This window comes from Hippopotamus amphibius, chromosome 15 (genome assembly GCF_030028045.1).
Source record: "Hippopotamus amphibius kiboko isolate mHipAmp2 chromosome 15, mHipAmp2.hap2, whole genome shotgun sequence".
NCBI lineage: Eukaryota > Metazoa > Chordata > Mammalia > Artiodactyla > Hippopotamidae > Hippopotamus > Hippopotamus amphibius.
The window spans coordinates 4,244,766-4,262,325 of record NC_080200.1 but is presented as its reverse complement, the minus strand read 5'-3'; the positions used below and the strand labels follow the sequence as shown (position 1 = coordinate 4,262,325).

The following is a 17,560-nucleotide window of genomic DNA, read 5'->3' as shown; positions in this document are numbered from 1 at the left end:
GATTAAAGGTGGTGGGGGAGGAAGCAGGAAGGGAAGATTTGGGGCAGATGGTGAGTGTCATTAATGCCATGTGGAATCTGGCTGTTATGCAGCAGGCAATTTTTGAAAGCGATGTCTGTAAAAGTGACAACTCTGTTTTGGCCAGGAGGTATTTAAAAGTGAAGTTATTTTCCACAACTGAGACCAATAGGAGACTCAAGAAATCCTAAACACTCTCTACTCAAAGAAAATTAAGAGTCTGGATAAGCAATGGCTGCTGAGACCTACAGAGGAAAATAAGTAGAGGTGTAAGTACCTCTTCCAGCCTCTGAATTCCCAAGTACCATGGAAACAAAAATACAGTGGATCTTGAAAGAAAATGCAAACCTTCACTCACAGTCCTTCGGATTCACAGGCCAGTCCACAGGCACATTAGCAAAGGAAGTCAGGTTTGAAAGAAGTGCCTAACGTTAGTGGCACTTACAACACCCTCCGTACCTTTGCTGGACCTCTTTGGTGTCTTCTTATTTCCTTCAGAGGTAATTTCAATTTCATCAGGATTACCCCCCTCATCTTCAATTGCCTAAAGGGAAGATAAAAGAAAAGTTCACCCAAAAAGGCAGCACACAGATGTGACTTTCACAGAAGCTTCAGGTTGCTGATCTGGAAAGGGCCTCTCCCACCTATTCATTCGTTCTTTCTCTACATTGGAGCAAGGGCTCAGGAGTTAGACTGATTCTACCAGATCCTAGCTGTGTGGTCTTGGGCAGGCTCACTTAATCACTCTGAGTGTTTTTTACTTTGGAACAAGGGGCTAATAAAAGTTCTTACTCTGAAAGCTATCATGAAAATTATTATCCACCTAAAGCAAGCACTCACCAAACATGAGGCTTATTTATTTATTTATTTACTTAATTGGCTGTGTTGGGTCTTTGTTGCTGCACACAGGCTTTCTCTAGCTGCAGTGAGCGGGGGCTACTCTTCGTTGCAGTGCGCAGGCTCCTCATTGAGGTGGCTTCTCTTGCTGCGGAGGCGCGTGGTCTTCAGTAGTTGCAGTACATGGGCTCAACAGTTGTGGCTCACGGGCTCTAGAGCGCAGGCTCAATAGTTCTGGCACACGGGCTTAAGTTGCTCCGCAGCATGTGGGATCTTCCCAGAGCAGGGCTCGAACCCGTGTTCCCTGCACTGGCAGGCGGATTCTTAACCACTGCGCCACCTAGGAAGTCCTAGGCTTTTTAAAAAATATTTATTTATTTATTTTTGGCTGCGTCGGGTCTTAGTTGTAGCATTCAGGATCTTTAGTTGCAGCACGCCAACTTAGTTCCCTGACCAGCGATCGAACCTGGGCCCCCTGCACTGGACCACCAGGGAAGTCCCGAGGCTTATTTTTAAAGTCATCACCACAATCTGATTGATGCTATTTCTGGGCACAAAAGAACTCAAAAAGGGAAAGGCACACTCTCCAATCATCCAGGACCTCACTCAACAATGTGCTGTTCGACTCTCCCTGATCCCCTCTCCATGCCATGCCTGTACTAGGCACTGTCTGGACAGAATACTAACACTCACTGGCTGAGTTCCTGCTGTGTGTGGCACAGGATGGGGCATGACACGTACTACCTCATCCCTTCACACATATCTCTGACTGACTCCAAAGATCCTGCTCTCAACCACTAGGGGACCTGCTCCATCGGATACAGAATTATAAGGATCTCTTGGCAAGTCCTGCCTCCCATCCCAACAGCCTGTCTTTAACTTGAGCAGCCCCCGCTCACGCTCAACAGTGTGCTGGACACCAAGGAGGCACTCAGCAGGCAACAACAACAAAAACCCCGGTACTGAGCATGTCAATGCTGATATCCCTAGACAACTGGGCTTCACGTTTACATTTTACTGAAAACCCTTTCTCTACTGGACTCTCCTGGGAGCCCAAGTTATGTTTAAATCCATTTCAAATAGTGTTTTATTTGTAAACAGTTTCAGAAGTCTCAGAAATTCTCAAAGTTTCCTAGCTTGGAAAAGTCTAACTTTAGAATGAGGCCTGGGGGCTCCACACCTTACTGAGAACAAAGAAAATCTGTCCCTACTCTCTGAAGCCAGAGCTCTTTGAAAGGAGAACTGGAATTATGCCCTGGCATCAAGGAAAGCACAAACAGAAAGTACCTCACCCTCTTCCTGGAGAGAGAAGATTCTGGAACAACCCCAGGAGACTATAAGAACTACCCCAGACAGAGGTGTACTGATTTGCCCCTCAGCATGTCTCCTTTAGGTGTAGTGTTTACAGGGTGGTCCCTAGGGGGCCTGTAGGCTGAGTCATCCTTACAGGCCTTGACAAATTACACTTTGTGTGCTGCCTCCACCTTTCCCTCTACTGCCCTTCCTAAAAAACAAACAACAACAACAAAAAAGAAAACAAACAGATAAAAGACAAGGACAAAAAAAACTGGATGACAGAAGTAGAAGAAAAGAACATCAGTACATCAGTACTTCCAGACTTGTTTGGACAGGGTAGCAGATAGGTGTATATGCTGATACTATTTATGTATTTTGAGCACACTGCTGAGAAACTGAAAAAAGGGAGGAATAAGGAAGGGATGGATCTGTCCCCTCAGAGACGCTAGTAATGGAAGATAACGCCAGTCTCAACCACGAGCCTGACAGGAAGGTTCAATGCCATCCTATCAGCACTGCAGGCTTTGGGACTATCTGAGGGAATAAAGACTAAAGCTCCCCCCCCCCACCCCCCGCGCCCCTTCCTTGTTGACTTGGAGGCCCTGCGGCTACTAACAACATGGATCACAAGTCCACGGGTGCCAGCCCTCACGCTCCCTGCATCTTCTCCAGGTAAACATCTCGGTGGCTGTACTGTGTGCCCCTCTCTGGGTACAGGAAGTCGGTAACCATAGTGAAAGAAGCACAGACTCGAGTTAGGAAGACCCAACTAACCACGCTCGAACCTGAGCTTCCTCATCCGGATAATAGGAAATCATCCCTACTTCCTCTCAACACCCATTAATAAATAAAACCCTGATTCTCTGTTATTTGGGAGACAAGAGGGTAGAATGAGTCACGAACCGCACTGTATGGGGTGGGGGTGAGGGTGGGGGGATAGGCGACAAAGCTTCGCGATCCCACGGGAGAAGTCCCAAGGCAAGAGTCGCCAGGCGGCGAAAAGAAACAGGCCGCCGGAATCGGGCCAAGCGCGGGGGAAGCCCAAGGGCACAAACGCTTGCTTAATAACTCCCTGCTTCCCGCACGCCTCCCTCAGAACCCCTCGAGGCTGGGGTCACAGCCCCGGCCCCCGCGTTGGCAAAGGCCAAACGGTGGCACGGAGAGAAAAGGGAACCGTTTTAGCGATCGCACCGCGAGTGTTTCCGTGCGCCCGGCGGCTCGCCAAGCCCGTTTCGTGCCGTTTTACTTAATCCTAACGCGAAGGGACTACCGCTCGCTTCTCTTGGACACAAGGAGGAACAGGCCCAGAGGAGGTTAAGTGTCTCCCACGCTCCAGATCCAGCAGATCCGGCAGAGCCTGTAGGTCCTCCCCGAGTCCCACTGCAGGTCTCACTTCGGGTCGTTATGACAAAGAGCACTCTCCCTCCCAGGCTAAGTCCCCAAAGCCCGCGCCTGCAAATCCCTAAGCCGTTCCCCGTCCCCTCCCCCCACCTCTGAGTATTTCCCAGATAAGGTTACTTAAAAATTAACCCCCTGACGAATCAAGGCTTCCAGACCCCAACGCACCAAGGAGCATCTCTCCTCCCGGGGGAGGCCCCCGCCGCCAGCACAAGGCTCAGCCCTTCAGCCGACCCGGGTTCACACATCCCGGCCTCCCCCCACCCCGGCCGAGTGACCTTGGCCGAGTCCCCTGACGCCGCGGAGGAAGCGAGGATCGCAGGCCGGGAGGGAACCCGCCTAAAGGAGCCCTCGGAAAGCAGGCGCTGACGCGGGAAACACCGGCCCTCGGCCGATGTCGTCCGTCGCCCCAGGCTCCCCCCTGCTCGCGCCGACATTTCCTTTTCCTTGTTCTCGCCCCGAGGCGGCGCGGGGCTTTGGCCCTGGGCCCGGCGGGGCCCGCGAGGAGCCGGGGAAAGCCCGGAGCGCCAGGCCCGGCGCAGGCCGCGAAGGCGGCTGGGGGCGGACCCCGAGGCCAGGAGGCCCCCCGTCGCGGCCGCGGGGGGTCCCGCGACCCCCCTCCTGCCCACCCCCTGGACCCCGGCTCTACCTTTTTGAGCCGCTCCATCAAAACGCTCTTGTTGCCGCTCGAGTCCAGGTTCCGCTTCCTCAGCTCCGCCCGCAGATCGATCACCCGCAGGTCGCTGAGGCGCCGCGTCCCGGTCTCCGACGAGGCGGAGCTCAGAGCCGCCGCGCCCGCCGCGCCCGCCGCACCCGAATCGCCTAGGCCCGACAGAGTCTCCGCCATTCCAGGGACCCTGGCTCCGCCACCCGCTTCACAGAGAACCCGGCCGGATTTACCTCGGCTCACAGCACAAAATGGCGCCGCCTGCGAGGGAACCGCTCCAGCCGCCCCGGCGCGCCTCGCTTCTGCGCAGGCGTACCCGGCGCGGGTTCGATGCTCCAGGTTGCGTCTGCCCATGCGTGGTGAGAGCCCGGGGCGGGGGGGGGGGGGGGGCCCGCAGGCGCGTTGCGTCTCCCCGGCCTCCCGCCGCCGACCGCCGGGACACATGCGCACTGCGGTTATGGCGCCTACGTGTTGTGGCCGGGCGCGCGCGGTTGGTCGACGCGCGAGCGCGCTTGCTGCTAAGAAGCCTGGTCCGGGCGGCGCGCATGCGCGGCCGGAAAACGGGGCGGGAGGAAGCGAGTGCGTTTTCCTCTCAGGCGGCGCCATTTTGTGCTCAGAGCTGCTACAGCCGCCGGCCGTGTGGGCAGTGGGAGGCGGAGACGGGCAGCCCGGGATGGCGGAGACTCTGGCAGGGTCCGGCGACTCGGGTTCTGGCACGACCGCTGTTGTCTCGGGCGCCTCGGAGGGCGGGACGCGGCGGCTCAGCGACCTGCGGGTGATCGATCTGCGGGCGGAGCTGAAGAAGCGGAACCTGGACACGGGCGGCAACAAGAGCGTGCTGATGGAGCGGCTCAAGAAGGTGAGGCGGCCCGGGGCTCCGGGGTGGCACCGGAGGCCGGGGCACACCCCCGCGCGGGCCTGTCACCGCGACCCCCCGTTTCTGTCGTGGGCGACCCCGGCCCGAGCTGTCAGGGAGCCGGGGGGCCGGGCTGTGTGACCTTGGCCCGTCACCGTCCCTCTCTGTGCCTTGCCGTTTTCTCTCCCTCCCGCCGGTTCCCTTAAGCGCTGTGAAAGCCTGTCTTGGCCGTGGGGTGGCCCCTGGCCTCTTCCCGGGGCTGTGTGACCTTGGACGAGTGCCGTCCCCCTCCCCGCGCCTCAGTTTCCTCCCCTGCGGAGCGGATGATCGAAGAGCCTTTGAGATTTCCCAGGAAGTGGGGCCGTGCTTGTTCTTGCTCCAGGATCTTTGCGCTTACTGTGCGTCGCCACCTGGCTGCTCCTCTCCCAGGTCTCCGTGTGGTTGGCGCCTTGTTGTCATTTTGGGTCTGAGATGTCGCCTCCCCGGCCACCCTCCGTAAGTGCTGCTCCACCTTCCTGACTCCCTGGATCACAGCATCCTGGGTTTCTTGCCCCATTGCGCAGCACTTAACATAAAGTTGGGTTGGGGGGGGGGGGGGCGCGTGTCATTTCTCAGATCAGAACAGACTCTTGAGGTGTAGGGACCTTGCGAGTTGATCGCGAACCTTCCCAGGCACGGGGAAGGCACTGTTGCCTGGAACCACCAACCATCCCCTCTATCCAGGCTGTTGGGTGTTCTTCCTCCTCTGAGGTCAAAGGTGGCCTGTTGAACAGCACTCAGCCCTTTGCCCAGGGGCCAGACCAGCGCCGCCGCCCTGTTTGTTACGTTGTTGACTTAAAGTGGAGGCACTATGGAGGTTAGGGAGCATTTTGGAACGCATCACTGACTTTGATTGTGGAGCCCAGCTCACACACCTGTTTGTCTTTTGGGTGAGGGGCCTCTGGGGAGAGAAGCAAGCGGTGCTGGGTTGGTCCTGTGCCTTGGGCTGGCAGCCCGGGTAGCAGGCAGGACCAGAGCCTCTCTTTGAGGAAGCGTTTGCCTTTGTTCCCTAGAAAGTTGTTACTGACAAGAACAGCGTGTGCCCTGCAGCTGTTGACAATGTTGTAAAAATTTGTCTCTTCCCCAATAGGCGGTTAAGGAAGAAGGGCAGGATCCTGATGAAATTGGCATTGCCTTGGAAGCCACAAGCAAGAAGACAACAAAGAGATGCGTTAAAGGTATCCACTTGAACTTACTGCTGCTTGGGGCCTCTGCCTTGAGAGCGCTACTGCGGTAGAGAACTGGTTTTTTAGCATTCTTCCTGCCTGCCAAGTTTGGAGAGCTCCTTTGGCCCTCCCTGTCCTCCATCTAAAGTTAGGCTTGCTTTTCCACTGCCTACCGTGTACCTCTGTCAGGGTGCTGGGGAGGAATACAGAGATTGGTAGGTGCCAGGTAAGATCAAAATACGTATTAAATGCACCACAGCTCTTGTCTTTGGGTTAAGAAAGAACTAGAGTAAGGCACACTCTTAAAGCTGCCCCAACTGGTCTGAGCAACCAAATGCACCTGCTTGGCTCTTCCTTCCTAGTTCAAAAAAATAGGTCTCAAACCAAGGAAAATGACCCCAACGAGACACCAAATAGAACCCAATTTCTCTAGGGTCCAAAATAGATTGTTGGGGTATATGCACCCAGCCTGTTTTAACACTGATTTTTTTTTTTCTTTTCTTAAATTGGAGTGTGGTTCTTTACAATGTTGTGTTAGCCTCCACTGCACAAGAAAGTGAATCAGCCATACTCATACAGATGTCCCCTCCCTTTTGGACTTCCCTCCCACTTAGGTCCCCACAGTGCATCAGGTAGAGTTCCCAATGGTATACAGTATGTTCCGGTCAGTTGTCTGTTTTATACATATCAGTAATGTATATGTGTCAATCCCAGTCTTCTGTGTGATTTTTTTTAAATCAAGATATAATTCACATACTGTAATATTCACCTGTTTAAAGTGTGTAATGCTGTGCTTTTTTAGTATATTCACAAGGCTTTGCAGCCATCGCCACTCTCTAACTGTAGAATGCAGAATATTTTCATCACCCCAAGAGGAATTCCCCATGGCCATTAGCAGTCAGTTCCCGTCCCACCCCTACCACCCCCGACCCCCGCAACATCTAATTGAGGTTCTGTCTCTAAGAATTTGCCTATCCTGGACATTTCATATGTGTAGAATTGTACAACGTGGCCTTTTGTGTCTGGCGTCTTTCACTGAGCATCGTGTGTTTAAGGGTTATCCACGGTGTAACATACATCAGTGCTCCATTCCTTTTCATGGCTGATGGCAGTTATTTGGGGGAGGATTTTACTTCCATAAAACTTTGGAACGTCATTAGCCTTTGCTCTCATTATCAGATTTTACTGTGATAAGGACAGTATAATTTGAAACGCCCGTATGACAGGCTTGTTTTCTTGAAGGGTTCTGCACAAAAATTCTCACAGCTCTACAACATGTCCCATTCATCTAAAGAAGTGCTAAATTCAGGCAGTGGGAGACAGTTGCTTAGAAAGTAGAAAGAGATGACTTCATAGCATTTTCAACAACCTCAGTTTATGTTTTTAACAGCTTTTTCTAGCAGGATAACTTCCAGAACTCATCTAACTGTTTAAATCTTGTGTACATATATTCAAAGGTTAAATTTTTGAGTTAGGTTACATAAGGGATTTAAGTTTGTTTGAATTATTGGTGTGTGTTCGCTGCTTGTGAAACTGTCTGTATTTTAGCTAAAAACACTGTCTAAACAAATACAGCTTGTGAAGGATGGGTCTGTAGTAGGAAACAGAAATACCTCTTCGTACTTTGCTGTTAAGTTATTCATGATCTGAAAGTCCGGTTTTGAATAGTTGAAACAACTTAATAATTGTTTAAAACTTTTTGTGTAGGCGCTCATTTAAAACTGTGAGGTTCAAGGCTTATTAATCAAAGTGTTCTTGGTTCGTAACAGGCATCTTTGAGTCATTAGAAAAACTAAACTTTAGCTGAGTGCTTCAAATGTCTGGGTGAAAGCGTAGGTCAAATCAAAGTTACTTGGAGTTAGCATTTTGTCAGAAAAGCCTTAATAATAGTTATTTCCGTTGGTATACAGAGAGTGTTTGTACCAGTACAGCTGGCCATAGCTGGGATTTGAGATTAGAAAGGCTCTGGTCCCTTCCCTTTCTTTTTTCATAGAAGCCCCAAAGCCCAAGGAAGAAACAGGTGGCAGAGGACAGCTCCTGCAGGTTGTGGAGCTAGTGTGTTCTTGGGAGGCGTCCAGGCATGTGGTTAGTTATATGAAGTGCTAGGTCCTCATGGTGGCCTGGTTGAAATTAGGTCCTCAAGATTAGTGGGGATCAACCAGTCGGTTTCCAGAGTCTGCCACAAAGTTGGACTAATTCTGGGAATTCATGAGTAACCACTGCCTTTCAAAAGTGAAAAGTAGCTGAATTTTGAAAGTTTCATTGTAAGTAGGAGCAAGGGTCCTTTCCCCTAACTTGTTTAAATGAGCAAAATTGCTGAAAACCATTGGGTGTGTTTTGAAAGATTAAAATTTTGAATCATGTTGTGTTTGGGATTAAAATTTGATTTTCTGGTGTCTGTGCCTATCCCGTTCCCCACCGCCCCCGCCCCCCTTCAGCTTTTAGTCAGCCAAGACCAGGCCCTTGGGATTGGGGTGCAGCCTGTCTGCCCAGCATTTGTCTCATCCTCACTCCCACTTAGGGTGCTTTTTGGTGAGGCTTTTTGGGTCACCTCTCTCCTATTTATATTCTTCATGGGCACTGCAGGCTACTATTTGGGGCCTAAGAAATTGGGCACAATTATCAAACATTTTTAAAGAGTGTATTTCAAAAGGATGTGCTGGGTTTAGGTACAATGGGAGGTGGTACAGCTGAGGTTTTGAGTCCCAGCTTTGGAGCAGAACCAGATTCTCACGTCAGATGCAGATAATAAACCTGCTAGCATTATGGGGATTATTAGATAATGTGAAGAGCACAGCGCTCAACATGTAATAAAACTACGTTTCTTGAGTAATCATTGATAATAGTGGCAAATGAGATGCTTAAGGTATAGGCATTGCAGTTGGCATCTTTAATCAAACAAAGATTGAGATTTCTTCAGACTCACGTAGAGAACAGACTTGTGGTTGCATTGGGGGGTGGTTAGGGGAGGGATGGAGTGGGAGTTGGAGATTAGTAGATGTAAACTATTATGTATAGGATGGATAAATAACGAGAACCAACTGTATACCACAGATGTCCTGTGATAAACTATAATGGAAAAGAAGATGGAAAAGAACGTATAAATATGCATAACTGAATCATTTTGCTGTACAGCAGAGATTAACACAGTATTCTAAATCAATCAAACTTCAATAAAATAAAGATTGAGGTTTCTTGTGTTTAATTTTCTCATTTTAAAAAGTTGTAAAAGTGGTATTTTTAGATATTTTGGAAACTAAAAAGTATCACGTGTGTGAAGATGAAAGTAGTTCTTATCACTCCATATTTTAACCATGGTTGGTGGGTTGCCTTAACCACATCCATCTGTATGTTTTACTGCTGTGTCTTCACACTTGCATGTATAAAACATCCACGTATTTTTTAATAAGGGTAGATCTCTGTGGTAACTTTGTGGACGTTTTTCCATGTCATTAAAATATTCTTTAAAGGCATAATTTTTTTTTTTAAGGTGCAAAATATATGGTACGCACAGGGTTTTGCATACTTGGTACTGTTGGCAGTTTGAGCTGAGTGCTTTGTGGTAGGGGGCTGTCCTGTGTGTTACCGTGTGTTAGGCAGCATTCTCTGGCCACTGGCTACTACCTGCCAGTAGCATTGCCAGTTGTAACCCCAGAAACGTCTCCAGACATCCCCACATTACAGCCCATATCCCCACCGACTCCCCCTACCCGCATCACACATTCGAACAAAATGTGCCATCGTTTGCTTCTCTTTGGGGTATTTAGTCTGTACCCCCTCTGTATAATAAATAACCTTTGTTTTGAATCCCTTGTCAGACGTTTTAGTGCACATCCTAAGGGGAATTCCAGAATAAAGGTATGTACGTTTTTAAGGCTGTTGATGCATAGGGAGCCCAAAGATTTTACTTCCCTTCTGAGTCTAGAAGTTTCCTTCTCCTTCCCTTCCAGCCCATTGGGAATACCCAACACAACTCTCAGTCCCTTTGCATTCACAGAACCCAGGGTGAAAGTCCACTTTATGGTTGCCTTGGCCTTTATCCGCCTTGAGCAGAAAAAAAGGTTCCTGGGCTAAAGAATGAGGGAAGCAGGTGGAGCGAAGGGAAACAGGAGGTCCATGGTCCGGCACACTCTCTTCGGTTGTAGTTCTTTGAGTGCCATACGGATGTTACATTTTTTAATTTACTCGTTAAAAATAATAATAGGGAAACACCTATTTTTACGCTTTGCTCATTTTTCTTTGGGGATGTTAGTTTGGAGTGGTTTTGAAATCTTTTGGAGCTCTTGGGTATTTTGTGCAAAATCAAAATACTTTGACGGTGTTACAGAAATCCTAGATTTTTATGTTCCCGTTGAGACGCAGCTATACATGATAGGAGAACAGGCGCATTTAGCTTCCCTGTAACACGTTCTCACCAACATTGAGCTGTGTCATCCTGCATAAACTAATCATGAGCCCACAACCCTAATGGTGTCTGATTGTACAATTTTTCTGTACTTAGGACAAAAGACGGAGGAGGAAGGCACAGAAGACAATGGCCTGGAAGAAGATTCCAGAGACGGGCAGGTACGTGGCATCACAGCAGAGATGTTGGCAGGAGCTCCGCGTCCTGGTCCACCTGGTCATTGACATCTTTCTCATTGTAGGAGGATATGGAAGCCAGTTTGGAGAGTTTGCAGAATATTGACATGATGGACGTTAATGTGTTAGAAGAAACTGAAGTGGAGAATAGCGGTGCTCCAGACTTCGGGGAGGATGGCGCGGACAGCATTCTCGAGTCCCTCTGCGAGAGCAAGGACTACGTGGCCGCGCAGCTGAGGGAGCTCCCAGCTCAGTTCACAGGACACGCTGTAGGTAACCCAGACGTGGTGCAGGGTGCTGCAGCCCCGGGGCTCCTTGCTGCTGCTCGTGGGCTCTTCATCCAAGCCAGAACACGCAGCTCAATCACCAGTCACCATAAACGAACACTTAATTTGGTGTCTAAACCTCTGGGTAAATTGTATCCATTTAAACTCCACATAGGTCAGATGTTAACTAATGGATAACTCTGTAGTACTGGAGAATATTTTTTTGTTTGAGTAGGAGACGCTTTCTCAGCATAAGCCATAAGATGAAAGGCTGACATTGTTGATCAGAAGTATTTTCCTTGAAAAGAAAAAAGGTTTAAAAAAAAAAGTTTAGAAAGATAAAACAAAAACAGTTTATAACCTCACCATCCAGATAATCCTGTTGGTGTTTTAAAGATGTGTTCCGTGAATAAGTTTAGACAGTTATATTAAAAGATGTGAAATACAGTGAAGAAGAGTGTTTGTCTCCCCAGAAGAAACCTCCAATTAAAGGGATCCACTGTTAACTTCCTTGTGTATAAGGGAGGGCTTTAATTCTGTTACCAGTCCTTGCTTTTCCCAGCTTTTCACTTGTCATCTTTGGCATAGAGGTCTCTGGTGGCTCTCCTAGACATGATTGCCAGTTTAATCTCACCACTTTGGCCTGCCCAGCCATCTTAGTTGTGTTTTGTTTATTTAAGGTATTGTAGGTTTAAACTGGAAAACAAAGTGCCTTTGTAGGACTGAACTTTAAACCTTAAAGGTCAAGAGTCACAAAGTTCTCAAATCACCACAGCTTGGCCGAGGTGAGCGTCGAGCTTTGATTTGTCCTCTCTCAGTCTGACCCTGTTGTTTGTTAATTATTTCCATAGCATGGACTTGGCTTCTGACTTGTTGGTTAATGGAAACACCCAGGTCATAAGTTTCAAACCTAGAGAAGGAAAAAAAAAAAGAAGTATGTGGGAATGGGTATTTTTCTATTTCACTTAAGTTAAAAGGCCTTTAAACTTAAGCTTTAAGATACCGCTTTTTCTTTTGTACAGTAGATGATAAAAAGAGAAGAGTCAAGTTAAATGTGTGTTTAAACAAAGTACTCTAGAAGAAAGTGCCCAGTTATTGTTTTGTTTTGTTTTGTTTTGTTTTTTTGGCTGAGCTGCTCAAGCTTGTAGGATCTTAGTTCCCTGACCAGGGATCTAACCCGCAGTGAAAGCACAGAGTCCTAGCCACTGGACCTCCAGGGAAGTCCCTATTGTTATTTTAAAAGTATTGGTACCAAGTAAAATTGTTATTTTGAAAGTATCACCAAGTTCATTTTCCTTTTGGGTTTAGCTTTGGAACTTCTGAGGTTGGGTGGTGTATGCTCACCACCAGTGTGTTGAAACTGCCTGGGAGATGAGTTTGCTCGTTCATTCATTTGGCCAGTGTGGACAGAGCGCCAGCCCTCTGTGGGCCACGGTCACAGATTCTGGTGCCACCTAGTCCTGGAGTGGGCATGGGGGCCAAGAGGAAGGTGATAGACTGAATACTGTAGTCCCCCCTTACCCATGGATTTGCTTTCTGAGGTTTCAGTTACCCACAGTCAACCAGGGTCTAAAAATATTAAATGAAATAAACAGTTCCTAAGTTTTAAATTACATACTGTTCTGAGTAGCGTGATGAAACCTTGCGCCGTGCTGCCAGGGACGGGAATCATCCCTTTGTCCAGTATATCCACGCTGTATACGCTGCCTGCCTGCCAGTATAGGAAAAAGCGCAGTGTATATGGGGTTTGGCACTGGCTGAGGGCTTAGACTTCCACTGGGGCTTTGGGGGCATATCCCCTGTGGGTAAGGGGGACACTGTGGTCCACCAGTGGGCTTGCAGATGGCATTAGGCGCTGCGCAGGAAACAGACGTGTGGGTGGCCTGAAAACTGGTGAAGTATAGGCCTGGGCATTCGTAATTCAGTCTCCACAAGTAGTCTTGTATTTTGTCTTTCAGGTAGATGGGGAGGGCTTCGAGAACACTTTGGATCCTTCGTCGTTGGACTTCAAAGTACCTCCGGTAGGTCACTACCTGGTTCTGTGTGGCTGGAAACCTGACGTGAGTGGTTAATTTTCCATAGTGGAGAAGAGTGGGTGTATGTAAGCAATTCATTGAGCACCGGCCCTGAGCTGGATGCTGGGGATTAGAGGTTGAGCCAAATTGTGGGTGTTGGGGTTTGCAGCCTAGTGGGCGTGGTGTTAATGACCAACGAGCGTCACTAGGAGGGAGGAGTCTGGGTGGTTGGGTTCCAGCAACACTAGAGGGCTTCCCAGAGGAAGTTCTTTCTGTTCACATTGAGGTCTGACAGGTCATGTGAGTTAGCCGGGTAAAGAGGGGAAGAAGACTTCGGGGCAGAAGGGAGAGTGGCTCATTGTAGGGATGGAGACCGCAGGATGGAGGTGAGGGTGGGGCTGGAGCTGCAGAAACAGGTGGGCCTGACTACCAAGTCCATGAATTCCGGGGGGGAGTTAGGGAGAGTGTTTGTCAGGGAGGAGATGTGCTCTTGTTGCCACGTTCCAGAGAACAGTTGTGTGTTGGGAGAAATGTATCTTTCTCAAGTCTGGTGTGATGTGTAAAGCAGTGGCCATCTGTGTGACCTCTGCCTGGACTGTGGGAGTCATTGCCAGCTGCAGAGGCCCAACTCCAAGGGGGAGTTGGACAGGCTAATATAACTGCTACCTAGACAGCAGTAGAGGTTACTGGGGAGAAACCAACACAGTGAGCTTGTCTTCGTTGAATTATTATAGAATGGAATAGTTTGTTTTGCGTGGAGAAACTTGACTGGAAGAAGCATTTATTAAAATTTGGTTGAAAGTTGTATCTGCTTGGGGAATCTGTCCAATTTTTAAAGTGCTCTGTGTATTTTCTTTGTCTTTTCTTCTTTTTCACAGGATATTGAAGAACCTCTATTGGAGCCAGGTACTGATAAGAGAAACACAACAGTTATGGTTTGAAAGTTTTCCCACTGTATTTTCTCAGCTGTCTGTATATTTTAAGCTGTTTTGTGGTCTCGTAAGTGATCTTAATGGTGGACAATCCAGATCGTACAGGATCAGAGATTGGAAACCCATTCATATCACCAGATCTGTGCAGGTGCCGTTCTGGTTGCTGGAGGTCAGATATATTTGGTGAGATGTAGTGATTACTTTCATCTCTAACCACGTAGAGTGGCATTTAAGTAATTCCCCCCGTCCCCCGCGCCCCAACCCGGTGATCCTTCCATGTGTTTCTACACATGAAACAGATCTTGTGATATTTGCTGCAGTCATTTTGATTAATGCAGTTAGGCAGGAATAAAGCGGTGGTCAGGGCACTTAGAGCCTGAGAAGTGACTGGATTCCAGAAGAGGAAACAGAGTTTCTCCATGAAAATTTCCAACGTGTTGTTCCCCTTCTGGACTGCGTTTATCTCCTGCCAGCAGAAGCTTCTGGTTTTCCTATTGGACTGTTCTGTTCGAAGAATTTCAAAGAAACTTGGAAGTTGAGCTGTCCTTGAATGGTGATTGCGTTTGATTCAGCACCTTGGACATTGGAAAACTAAGTCGAAGAGCCCAGCTTGAACAAAAACTTGAAGACTGTCGAGAAGCAGCCACACGGTTGTAGGTGTTTAAATCTGTGGGGGCCTTTTCTCTTCCATGTAGCGTAGAGGCTTACTCTAGCAGTCGGTTGGAGCGCAGGTAGTGTAACCAGTGTAACTTTGTGTACCCGCGGGTTTTCCAATCTCTGTGTAGCTAGCAGTTCTCTTCGTGTTAGTGTGGCAGCTGTGCCAGTTCCGCATTTGTGATTGCTTTATTTCCCTGGTAATTAAACCTTGTGCCATTCTATTCCTGTTAAATCCGTAGAAAATGAGAAAATACTCGACATTTTGGGGGAAACTTGTAAATCTGAGCCAGTAAAAGAAGAAGGTTCCGAGCTGGAGCAGCCATTTGCACAGGAAACAAGTAGCGTGGGGCCAGACAGAAAGCTTGCGGAGGAAGAGGACCTTTTTGACAGCGCCCATCCGGAGGAGGGTGATTTAGATTTGGCCAGCGAGTCAACAGCACAAGCTCAATCGAGCAGGGCAGACACCCTGTTAGCGGTAGTGAAAAGGGAGCCCGTGGAGCAGACAGGCGATGGCGAGAGGACGGACTGTGAGCCTGTAGGGCTAGAGAAGCCAGTTGAGCAGAGTAGTAAAGCCTCAGAGCACACGGAAGCCTGTAGCGAGGAGGCCTCGGAAGCGCCCCCGGAAGCCTCAAGCCCAGAGCCCAGGGATAGCAAAGAAGACGTGAAGAAGTTTGCTTTTGAAGCTTGTAATGAAGTCCCTCCGGCTCCTAAAGAGTCCTCAGCCAGTGAGGGCGCTGATCAGAAAATGAGGTTTGTTTTTTCTCAGTTTTAGACCAGACGCTATCTCCTTTTCATTGGTCGTTTAATGACACACATAAGCTGTTGTTTCTGCAATTGGCCAGCCAGACTGATGCAGTTGTAGTTTACTTCTAAAGAATGTTTTATTTCTCTGTGTATTTTTAATGGGTGATTTCAATTCCTTTTGTTTTTCTCAACCTACCATGGTTGTGCTCTTAAATTGTTAAGTGTTACCTTCAGCTAAATCGAATTGACTTTTAAGAATCTGACATTGTATTTGGGGGGTCAGATTTCCAATATAAGCTTGTAAAGGTGCCTGTTAAAATTTTATTTCAGACTAATTTTCTGGTAGGTATTCAGTTTTAGCACATATACTTTGACTAGGTCTCTTTCAGTTTATTCCTGTACAAGTAATATTAACTTTTGTCTCTAGTTCTTTTAAGGAAGAAAAAGATATAAAGCCAATCATTAAAGATGAAAAAGGTATGATTTAACTTACATGGCAGGGAGCCACCTACAGATCCCGTATTTTGGGAGGGAGGGGCCTGCAGGTATCCACAGTCAGGGTACAATAGTTGGTTTATTATGGGTTACTGGAATTAATCATCTAATGATGAGAGATTAGTGTTAAATATTGGTGAGCTTTTGTATTTTATGTCTGTGTTATGACTGTTGTTTATGGAATAGTGAAAGTCCTGTTACAGGACAGGTATCTGTCTTTCTATGGAATAATAGAATTTTAGAAACCGCCATCTTGGTTGAGAGCTGATCATTGAAAGCCACTTCAGTTTGTAACGGACATGACGTAAGAATACAGTTTCTATGGTCCTGATTTTTCGTCTCTGTCCAGTTTGTTGGCAGTAAATTCTTGAATCAGAGGAGTCGAGGCTGGATTTAGTTAGGGTTTAAGAGAGGGCTAGTCTTAGGAATGGTGAGCTTGCTGTTATGCTCTGAGGCAAAGTGTAATTATATTCCTCCTGCTCCAGGTCGAATCAGCAGTAGTAGTTCTGGAAGGAATCTGTGGGTCAGTGGACTGTCTTCCACAACTCGAGCAACAGATCTGAAGAACCTTTTCAGCAAGTATGGAAAGGTACGCCCCCCTGCCCCCGCCCTGACTTCCTGCTACCCGGTTTTGATTTGGCATTAAAAAATAAAAAGAGTTTAGAAACTTCATACTCACCATTAATTTTATTGGTTCTTGTTTCTGGTTTGGGGAAAACAAATAAGAACAAAAACTCTAAAGGGGGGAACCCAACAAGTTGTGGATAGTAAGCCTTGTTTCCTGGTTGAGAGTGGATGACAGGCAGAGTAGACAGCTTGCAGAATGCTGCTCAGAGAAGGTGTGTGAAAGCTACAGTCTGCGTGTCCCTGCTGTGCTTCCAACTTCTCGTGCACAAACTATCTTTTAGCCAATACAGAACTTGCAACTGGTGTGCGGAGATTTTTTCCTTAACAGTAAATGAAGAGTTGGTCTCTTATATGTCTTCTAGCATCTTAAGTATATAGCTTGAGAAATGGAACAGGACAGTGGCTTAAAAATAAATCAACTGGGGATTTCCCTGGCAGTCCAGTGGTTCGGACTCTGCAGCTTTCATTGCCAGGGGTTTGAGCTTCATCCCTGGTCAGGGAACTAAGATCCCATAAGCTGCGTGGTGAGGCCAAAAAATTGAAAAATAAATAAAGTTAATTTAAAATATAATTTTTTTAAATAAATCAACTGATATATTGGTCATGGGATCAGGAGGAAAATAATACAGTTCAGAAGTCTTCCAAGGAATATTTAAGAACAATTCTGTTGTCTTGGAGTTAGATAGTGAAACAGTTGTATCAGAAACCATAGCGACTGCCCTGGTCTGCTGGGAGCCTGTGGGGAGTGGCCCTAGGGAAAGAAGTAGGCAAGGTACCACTCAGTGGCAGGAAGTTGCAGGGATTTCAGGCAGAGGTTTGGCATCTGTGTCATCTTGGCTGCCCAGGTCATTCCTCTGCTCAGGTCCTTGTTCCCTGATTAGTGTTAGTGAAGGGATTATGGGATGAAGCGACGGGACCCAGAAGAAGCATTCCGAAGGGCGTAGAACACCGTTAAGCCCAAACCTA

The 17,560-nt window shown here is 47.9% G+C and overlaps 2 protein-coding genes across 10 annotated transcripts in view; one reads left to right on the top strand and one right to left on the bottom strand.

The window, feature by feature from the left end:
- Positions 1-4,638, bottom strand: part of SAFB (scaffold attachment factor B) — a 36,830-nt gene extending 32,192 nt beyond the window's left edge. Inside the window, exons 1-2 of one of the 4 annotated variants that reach the window (XM_057709809.1) lie at positions 4,199-4,638; positions 478-562 (exon numbers count right to left, since the gene is read on the bottom strand). In XM_057709809.1, coding sequence (XP_057565792.1) covers positions 478-562; positions 4,199-4,570 — 457 coding nt within the window. In that variant the 5' untranslated portion in view covers positions 4,571-4,638. The remainder of the gene's footprint in view (positions 1-477; positions 563-4,198) is intronic. The other 3 variants (XM_057709808.1, XM_057709811.1, XM_057709810.1) reach the window with 3 other exon arrangements.
- The window catches only part of SAFB2 (scaffold attachment factor B2), a 32,825-nt gene continuing 19,696 nt past the window's right edge, over positions 4,432-17,560 (top strand). For 2 of the 6 annotated variants that reach the window (XM_057709806.1, XM_057709807.1), the window contains exons 1-10: positions 4,636-5,075; positions 5,502-5,567; positions 6,202-6,289; positions 10,779-10,843; positions 10,924-11,131; positions 13,087-13,145; positions 14,018-14,045; positions 14,968-15,478; positions 15,900-15,949; positions 16,453-16,556. In XM_057709806.1, coding sequence (XP_057565789.1) covers positions 4,659-5,075; positions 5,502-5,567; positions 6,202-6,289; positions 10,779-10,843; positions 10,924-11,131; positions 13,087-13,145; positions 14,018-14,045; positions 14,968-15,478; positions 15,900-15,949; positions 16,453-16,556 — 1,596 coding nt within the window. In that variant the 5' untranslated portion in view covers positions 4,636-4,658. Of the gene's footprint in view, positions 4,576-4,629; positions 5,076-5,501; positions 5,568-6,201; positions 6,290-10,778; positions 10,844-10,923; positions 11,132-13,086; positions 13,146-14,017; positions 14,046-14,967; positions 15,479-15,899; positions 15,950-16,452; positions 16,557-17,560 lie in introns of those variants that run through there. The other 4 variants (XM_057709805.1, XM_057709803.1, XM_057709801.1 and 1 more) reach the window with 4 other exon arrangements.